At 44.2% G+C, this 9,697-nt stretch overlaps 1 protein-coding gene across 1 annotated transcript; it reads left to right on the forward strand.

Annotated features, from left to right (window-relative positions):
* The first annotated feature begins 1,668 nt into the window (after positions 1-1,668).
* On the forward strand, positions 1,669-4,147 carry LOC147433480 (cold-regulated 413 plasma membrane protein 2-like). Its single transcript, XM_086490154.1, has 4 exons — positions 1,669-1,988; positions 3,271-3,378; positions 3,459-3,529; positions 3,668-4,147. The coding sequence occupies exons 1-4, from the start codon at positions 1,813-1,815 to the stop codon at positions 3,919-3,921; spliced, it is 609 nt and encodes a 202-aa protein (XP_086346280.1). The 5' UTR covers positions 1,669-1,812; the 3' UTR covers positions 3,922-4,147.
* Positions 4,148-9,697: the final 5,550 nt, after the last annotated feature.

Here is a 9,697-nt window from a genome sequence, read left to right on the forward strand (position 1 = left end):
GAGCCAAGCTCCAATGCATGGTCATCTCCTCTACCATGCTAATTACTAAGCTATGCTAAGCTATTATGAGTGATTATGTGAGGAGACATACTTCTTTCTCGTAAGAATACTCCTTCCTCTCGATCTACTCTCATACCCCGCTAGCTCTCACCATCTTCGAAGGTGTGTGAGGTCTTGGGTCTGAGGCCGTGAGGGAATTGATGTTGTGTTTTATAAGTGTGAGCTTGCTGCTTGAAGCTTCCATTTTCATTGCAGCAGCAAGTTATTGAAGGAACACAAAGTATTGTATTGTAAAATGTCTTCCTTGATGGGGGAAACCTATAATACAAAGCCTTTTGGAGGGGGGACCGGCTCCATGTAAATCGGGTCCTCAACCGTTTTCAATAGCTTAATTTCTCTCTCTTTTTGAAGTAATGTTCTTGCCTATCTAACTAGGTGTTATGCTTTTGTTGCTCTCTCTCCATCCAAGCACTCTTGCTATGCTCATTAGGAATCTATTCTAATGAAATGCTCACTATGTCTATGTTATTTTCCACTACACACAAGTTACTAGACCATTAAATGTTACAGTCAATAGTAAGGGGCATGCCTTGAGGCTTGGGGCTTTAAGAAGCCCCCCCCCACCCACACACACACACACACACACACCACCACCACCACCACAAAATGACCCTTTAAAGGGTGGTGCCAATGAGGGGCCATTTATGTGTGCATAGCTTTTAAAATCCCGGGTAAGTGACAACAATTGGTGGCAGATCACACCTCGCACTTTGTTAAATGGATGAAACCCTCCTAAAAGGTGTTTCATCCACGTGGAGGGGTGGTTGAGGCACCCCCAACAAAAAAGATGCATCATAGAGCCAGTCATCACGCTTCACTACATGTGAGGGTATCATGTAAGGGGCACCCACTCATGATTCAGACTTTGCGTTGGAAGCTGCCTGAGGAGGAGCATGTTGATCTGGTACAAAATGCTAAGCAAAAGAGTCTCCAAGTTTTGGACCCACCAAAACAGGGGCAGCTACCACACCCCGGGCAAGTGGGATGTCCACACCTTTGTTACCGAGGGCAACAACTGAGAGTTGATCTCTGGATATACCACGATGTAGAGGGTTGCAATGCAAAGATGATCGCGAGCCCGAATTCTTGCTGCAGTGTTCGCTCTTACAATACTTCAACTTTCACACGCAGTGTGAACATCTAGGCTTGCACCGAGTTTGGGACTGTGTCGTGGCATCTGTGCAGTTTGAACCTATGTGCGAACTAGCCCTTAGGTGGTTCAGACTACCAGGAAGGAGAAGGAAAACAAAGGCGACTTGCAGAGTTGGCAACAAATCATTTGCTGAAAAGAAGAGTAGTGACTTTCGGACCTACCACGAGCATGGACGGTCTTCTCACCTCGGACGAGAGGCGTTTCTCATTGCTCTTGAGCGCAAAATGCAGCCAGCCTTTGATCTTGAGACCTCTTGCAGCCATTGCCGACTCGACGCAACCATAGACTTCAGAGCTCGGAGCGCGAGTGTGAATAGGCAGGCCTGGAAAATACATGCCCTTAGCTCAAGATTTAAATTGAGTCCACTGTAAATACGTTTTGTCCCGGCCAGCTGGATGGGCACACGCGGCCGCTGCCAAATGCAAACTCCCAAGGCCCAAACTCACAGTCTCTTGCCACTTTGCCCCGTTGCACGACTTGCACCGTCAGCTCTCGGCAAGTTCACGTTCTGACAAAGCACGTTTTCTTATCGGCTTCCCAAACTCGTGTGAGTCGACCTTCAGCTTCACTTCTGCATCTCCGTCTCCATCTCCATCGCCATGGGCAAGTATAGCTCCCTCTCTATCAAGGCCGGCCTTCTTGGCGGCACCTTTTCTGACGACATGGATGACGTGGCTGCCGCAAGCAGGAATGCCGGTCGCCATTTGGCTGAAATGGTGATTCTCGGCTCCACTTCCGTCTCCATTCTGAGATGGCTAGCTTCCATCGCTGCTATGTAAGCTTCAACTGACTGAGAGAGAGAGAGAGAGAGAGAGAGAGAGAGAGAGAGAGAGAGAGAGGCGATTTGTTTCTCATGTGTGATAGATCTGTGAGAGAGCAGTGCGAGGGGTAAAGGGGATCAAATACTTGATAGAGACAGCAGACTAGGGGTGAGTGTATCTTTGATTCCAAGCATTGTTCTTCTTAAGTCTGGCATGTGTAACACCAGACCTTTAAATTGGATCACTTCCTGAATGGCTATTCAAGAGAATCTACACAGTACGTAGGAAGGTCAGTCACTATGGATTACATTGAACGAGAGATTTTGAAGGACATACATTGCATTGACGCCAATGCTTCAAAGTTTCCTCCTGGTGCAAAGGCTTTTGATTTCAAAGCTGGGAACTTCTTATCGTCCATGTCATCTAGCCCTCGCACGAATTGAGATATCCTATCCTTCCTACCCTTCTCCATCATTATTTGAAAGAATTCCAGATGCAAAGAGACTGACTGGCACGATGAGAATATCTCTGATGCTTGAGGAACTTCTCCTACATTGAGGAAGTTTTTGGGATCTAATTGCATTTTCCTGTATCAATCTCTGGACTTAAAATCCATTCTATTTGTGATTGTCTATAATGACATGGCTGAATTGCTCTTACTGACAGTTTTGTAGAATGCCAAGAGAAGGTGAGCCAAATTTGATTCTCTCGCTGTCTGCACTCATTACTGACAGTTTGGTAGAATTCCAAGAGAAGGTGAGCCAAATTTGATTCTCTCGCTGTCTGCACTTGCGTGTAATCTTGCATGGTGGCACAGGAGGGCCATTTTGGTGTGAGCGTGGGACTGTTTTTAAGAGTGATGGATGTATGTGTCTGACTGATGATCATCTACTTTGACAAGGTTCAATCCTTGGTGAAAGGGCAATCTGCTATCATCCTTGCTTTTTCTATAGGGCAACCATTCAGAGTCTTGAGAAGATTTTCCTAGGGGTTTACTACATTCTACCTTATAGTAGCTTAAGTGATGGAGGGAGCTAAGTCTGCATAGTCTGACCAATTGGGCATTTTAAACTGTAAGTGGGAGTTTTCCCACGGGCAAGAAAGAAAATGAACTGAAGCACCGTCTTTTTGTGCTAGACTGGTTACATACTGCATTTCTGGGTTGCTTCTTGTTCTGAGTGACTTTTGTATTGTGTGAGGGTGGTTCACAGCTGTACACATGCCATGAGAGTATTTTGAAAGAAAGGCAATGCTCACAAGTCACAGTAGTAACGGGTTGTTTTCTGTTTTTTGCAGCTATTTGCTTATACTTGACAGGACTAATTGGAGGACCAACATCTTGACAGGTCTCTTGGTGCCTTATATATTTTTGAACTTACCATCTATCATCTTCAACATTCTCAGGTGTGTATAGAAGTCTATAGTGCTTGCTTTTGCAGCTTCTTTACTGTCAGTTGTCTAATGTGTAAGTCTGGTGTTACCAGAGGTGAAATTGGAAGGTGGATTGCTTTCATTGCAATTGTTTTGCGGCTCTTCTTTCCTCGCCATTTTCCTGGTAAGAATGTAGTTAGTGTACGGGATGAGGCATGTTGGAAGTAGCTTCATTCATGTTGTATTCCTTTCAGGATTTTAAGGACTCCTCGGATATGGTGCTTTCATTCAGAACTTATTCGCTTACATTGTATTTGTGCAGATTGGCTGGAGCTTCCGGGTGCTTTGATCCTTTTGCTGGTTGCTGCCCCTAGTCTACTAGCTAATAATCTTAGAGCCAGCATTGTTGGATACATCATCAGTCTTGCAATTGGAATCTATCTTCTGCAAGAGCATATTAGGGCTGCTGGTGGCTTTCGTCGTGCTTTCTCTGAGAGGCACGGCGTCTCCAACACGATTGGCATTATTTTGTTGTTTGTGTGCCCTCTTTGGGAGTTGATCAAGTATTTCTTGTAAGTCACCGGCCGGAAGATTTTGTTGCTCTTGTGGGCTCACCACCCAGCTTCATTGTAGATGTCTTTTTGTAGCACTGTATCTTTCTTAGTCTCATTGGGGTCGCATACTTGCCATTTGTGCAATAAGGGAATACCTTTGTAAAAAATCTCTCACCCATAGGAATTTGCTTCAACTTGGAGGTTCACCAAAGCTGAAAGAATGTCTTAATGTGTGGTTTGTTTCTTAATCTCTGGCATGAAGTCTTTGTGCTAGCTTATTGTTGTCGCCATTTTCCTTCAAGGGAAGTACTTGTTTCAAAACTTGAAGAAATCCTCTGAAGTGCTTAAGGTTGTGTATGGGCCATGAATATACCTCCAAGGAAGTATCAGTATGGATTGGTTTTGTAGATGAAGACGGCATGGGACAAAAATTCAGTTGAACGTACATGTACTTCAGGAATTTGCAATGAATTTATTTATGTGTTTGTGTGTGTGTGTGTATGTGAGAGAGAGAGAGAGAGAGATTTTTAATGTGTGTGTGTGTGTGTGTGTGAGAGAGAGAGAGAGAGAGAGAGAGATTTTTAGTGTGTGTGTGTGTGTGTGAGAGAGAGAGAGAGAGAGAGAGAGAGATTCTTTTCTTGGCACCCAATCCATGAAGCACCCAATCCACTCCCAAGTATTTACCCCAAGTCTCCATCTCGTCTTTTCCTTGCATTAACCCCACTCCCCCCTCAAATCCTTCTCCTTATGCCATGTGGCAAGGACCTTCAAGGTGCATCAGATATAGTTGAAATAAATAGAGTCCTAAAGAAAATGAATCTCTCTCTCTCTCTCTCTCTCTCTCTCTCTCTCTATATATATATATATATATATATATATATATATATATATGTATATATATATATCCCTCTCAATTTATTACAACAAGAAATGTTTACTTCTTGAGGCCACCATGAAGTCTTCACCTTGGTTAAATGGTTAAGTATCCAAATTTGCACCTTAGAGTTTTTGGACTCTTAATGTAAACCAGGGTTCGGAATAGGGGAGGGATGGGCAGCCCCGGATCTGGATTTCCGGATCCAACAAACCTACATTTTTGGACTCATTCTATCGAGGGGGCCACTCGCTCTTGGGCGAGGAACAACTCTGCGTCGCTGGCAGTGAGGCAGCTTCAAGGCTTCGGATGGTGGACTCCATGGCATGAGGGGTACCGTGGCCATGGCCAAGCCCTCCTTGCCGATGTGTTTGGCTTCCTTGGAAGGAGGGCCTGCTATACCAGGAAGAAGGGGTGGTCCTATCCGACCAGTTTGGTGGTCAGCTCGTGCGGGGTGGCAGCCTATCCGACCTTGGATGGGGCTCCTTGCTTAGCCTTTGTATGTGTGTCAGGGTGGCTCCCTTGTCAGCCAGTCGAGTCCTTGTCATCGTGTGGCTCCTGGATCAACCAATGGTCATGGTTGTGACAGTATTGTCGGCTGGCTTCTTATGTACTAAGGGTACCCTAGCTTGGTATGAGCAGTGTCTGATGTAATTCTTTTTATGATTATTCTAATATATCACTCACTCTAGATAGTTTTGCCAAAAAAAACAATCTTTGGATTCTTAAAATGGCCTTATTTGCTTCCCTAAGTGTCTACGTGAAGGCGCCTTCTCTACCTTTTTCGAGCGGCACACTAGGTAGCCTTAGCAACTGCACGATGGGTGGGGGGCCCTTTAGGTGGGTTTGTTTGGGGACTCATTACCCTGCTCAAGAATGGATGTGAAGAAGTTGGAGGTTCGAGGGCTATTGTGGAGGGGTTTTCTTGGCCTGGGGACATGGACACTCCTTGGATGGGGCTTCCGAATGTCCTCTCCCTCCTTGGTAGCAAGAGTCCGTTTTGCATCAGACTCCATTTTTGGCATTGTGGTTTGGCGGCTACCTGCCCTCTTCTTGAGGGGAAATCGCTCGCCTGGATGTGGTTCGGACTTGTAGTGGTTGGATCTACTGTTTGGTGCTACTTCGGCAACTATCATAATTGGTTTGGTGTGATGATGGGTACTCCTGTTCTCGGTCTGGGTGTGTTGTTGTGTAAGACTTCAAGTGGTTGAGGAAGCGGTGGGCACATGGAAGATGCCTACCAGCTTGGTGGCACATGGGAGATGCCTTCCAGCTTGGTGGCTCTCGTCAATTGGGGGCACATGGGAGATGCCTTCCAGCTTGGTGGCTCTCGTCAATTGCTCATTGTTTGGTTGGACCTTTTTGGTGGATGGTTCTTGAGCGGCCGGTGATGGAGCTTCGGGCTCCCCTTGTGTGCGATTTGCAGTCTGATGACGTATTTTTTGGTGCTCTTGTATGGATGGGGTCCCGCCTGGTGGCATTGGGTCGGTCTCCAATGGCAGCCATATAGGGTGCTCTTGTCTTCTCAAGGGTGGCTCCCTATTCAGCCAGTTCTTGCTGCAGTTGGTCTTTTTTCTTATCTTGGGGTGGCTCCCTTTATTAGCTGATATGCTTCCAGTGATTTGTCTCATTGTGTCTATGGTATGTAAGGAGAATCATGGGTCTCATTGTGTCTATGGCATCTGTGGGGAGTCATGGCTCGATTTGAGCATGGCTGGACTTTGTAAATTTTTTGCCTGCGATGAACTGGGAGTCGGGGTGTTTGAGGAAGTACCTTGCGGTAGGAAACGGGCAGTATTCATGGCGTGGAAGGATTTGCGAGGCTAATGGTGGGTTGGGGGGTCAAGGCTTGCCCCGGGAGGGGGGGCACATGGCTACCCCCCCCTTACATGTCTGTGCAAGTTACAGGACCCTTGTTTTTTTTATTGGGAGTGGTTCTCCCTCCCAATGCCCCTTGGGAAGTGAGAGAGTATTGCAAAAAAATTTGAGGCAAAATTGTAAGCCAAAAGAGTGGAGCAATTATGCACAAAGTTCAGTCTTTATTTTGTTGAGGCAAGCAAACTTTGGCTTATAGCAAACCATATGCTCTGGCTTAGCCTCCTCGATCCTCGAGTCTTCATTAGGGAGAAGAGACAAAAGCCCGATTCCCTTGGATATTGTTACAACTTTTGTAGCTCATGCAAGGAAGCTTTTACTGAGGTAAGCAAAATGATAACCTCACACCATGCGAAATTGCTCTTGATCCCACTCAAGGTTAGTAGTAGGGGAGTGGGGAGAAGAAGGAATATACTTCTAGAACTTTGAAAATATTTTACATGAATGCCGAAGTGTTATTAAAAGAAACTGAATTATAAAAAGAGGAGGGATAGGGGCCATCCTGACCATACAAGTAGCTATGGTCACAACACATACCATTACAAATGAGTGTTACAATGAGACAAGTGTTCTTGGATTAGTAAAAGCCTAGTAGGCAAACACCTAAAATTATTGCCCTGATGCACTTGAATATGTAAGACCACTACTGAGAATTCTAGAAGATCCTCCATTTTTTATTGAGCTTTGTAACAAGTGTAGGATGCAGCTTCTGATTGATTCCTTGCATATGTAAAGATAGCCCTGCAGATCCCCTGTAGAGTTGAAATCATAAGGACCATTCTTTCCAATGAAATTGTTGACAAAGCTCCGATTTGGTAAGCCACCTGCCATCTTTTTAGACATCCTTCCAAGTTTTGCAATGTCTTTAGTGTGTATCCCAAACCATATAGAGTCTTGCAGATGCAAATTCCAAGAAAACAAAAAATTCCTAGGAGGGATCCACTTCATCTTTTTGTTGATCCAAGCTCTCCAAAACCTGCAACCAAAGCAGAGCCCATTGGGACAAAGTTCGCTTTAGAGGTTAAAATTTTACTAGTCGAAAGTCCTATCAAGGACTTCTAATCCTTTAGGTGGAAGAGATGCATGGATCTCTTGATTGATTAATAAGGCACACAAGTCTATGGAAGATGCAACTCTCATAATCCATTAGGTGGAAGAGGTGCATGGATCTCTTGATTAATAAGGCCCAAAATTCTATGGAAGATGCAACTCTCGTAATTCATTTTGAAGCTAGTTTGGAGGAGAGTGTTTGGATGTTCAAGATCCCAAGCCACCTTTCTCTTTTTCCATGCAGCAAGTCGCCAAGAAACCTTGGGACATTTGTTAATCTCTTCTGATCCTCCCCATAAGAATCTTCTAGCCAAACTAAATTTGTATTGGGTTGATAATGTGGGCATCCAACAAGACATAAGTGAAGAAAGAAGTAATGATTAAGGAAAAAAACTCTCGGAAGAAAATTCTGCCGGGAAAAAAACTGTTGTTTGAAATTTTACACAACCCAATCGATCTCTATCACGTGACTGCCTTTTGCTGCCTTTTCCCTGCGTGGACACCAGTTCTATGGGGTCAGTTCCATGGTTCATGGTAGTGTGCACCTAGGTCCCTTTACCTATTTTCCCCTCTAGGTGTCTATGCTTAGGTTTTATGCATGTGGCGTGTGAGATGAGCAGTTTGTTGCCGTGCAGCCTCAAAAGCTACAGTGTGTCTCTCTACAGTTCTATGCACTGCAATTGCTCGATCTGCATTGTTTCCATGCGAAACCATTGACTAGTTGAATGCTCATCAATCTGGTCGATTCATTACTATCGTAAATGTTGTTTTGTTTGCATGGGTTTTGGCTATGAAGTAAATGTTGGTAAGCTCATGGTCTTACTTTTTAAAAATTACATTCATAATGTGGGTAGCACTAGGATCTTTGATTACACTGTGGGCTATGAGTTGAAATGTTGGTATGTTAGGTTTCATTGTTGTGCAGGCTCAAGGATGTCGATGGGACGGTCGTGTAGCTCTAGGCTCTCACCCACTTCTCTCCCTTTAAACTTCTAGAGATTTACCGCAGGCAAAAGTATTTAGAAACATGTGTTTCTGTGGTAGGCATATTCCAGTGATTTGTGGGCCAAAATATTTGTAGCTTTGTTTGGTTATCTGTATCACCATCTCATCACGCCTATGTGATCTAGTGAGCTCTTTAGCTAGCATATGCTTCAAATACCATGGTTGATATGTACAGATCAGCAAGGTTTGCTTAATTAAATATGTGTTGTCTCGTTGTCTTATGGTGGTGCAAGGAGTATGAGAGTGACTGCTCTTTTTTTTTCCCAATCAAGGATCTAGTTGTAATGTGCTTGTTGTTCCCTCTCTAGATATCTCATAAACAATCTCTCTCTCTCTCTCTCTCTCTCTCTCTCTCTCTCTCTCTCTCTCCTATAGTTTTTAAATACACCTTTGCTCGTGCAACTTCTCAAGGCTACTCGGATATTCCATAAGCAGGAGGCTATTGTGGTATACTTTTCTATATTTCATGGAAATTAGTGAGGTTGTATAATATGAGTAATGGTCATGTAGCGTGGCAAATTGCTTTGATTAAGATGTCATTAAGCTTAGTTTCTACCCAGAGATAAGGTGCATCACTTTTTGGATGAGTCACAGTCCCTACATGGACAAGGTACTCGTATGCACTTTGGAAATGTAGCTTTCATCGTTGCACATGGGGTATGCTAGAAATTCAAAAGCTGGTGTTTCCCAGGGTGATATTGTAGTTGTGATGGGCCTTCAACTGAGGATTGTGCCACTATAAGCCTACTTTATCTTGAACCTCCCATAGATTTGTGGTTTTCTAATATTTTGCCTTTCTTACCATTGTAGCTTAGCTTCGTAAACGCATGCAAAGATGATTACTACACTATCTTGCGTACTCTTGAGATCAATGTGCATGTTATGTTTGTTCCGCACAACATAGGATCTTTTGCAGGTCGAAGCAATACACTCTCGGTCTTAGATACTACTATACTAGTACATGTGAGAAGTCCTCGTCTCAAGCAATGTTTAG

This window comes from Adiantum capillus-veneris, chromosome 19 (assembly GCF_014529385.1).
Source record: "Adiantum capillus-veneris isolate H3 chromosome 19, ASM1452938v2, whole genome shotgun sequence".
In the NCBI taxonomy this organism is placed as follows: Eukaryota; Viridiplantae; Streptophyta; class Polypodiopsida; order Polypodiales; family Pteridaceae; genus Adiantum; species Adiantum capillus-veneris.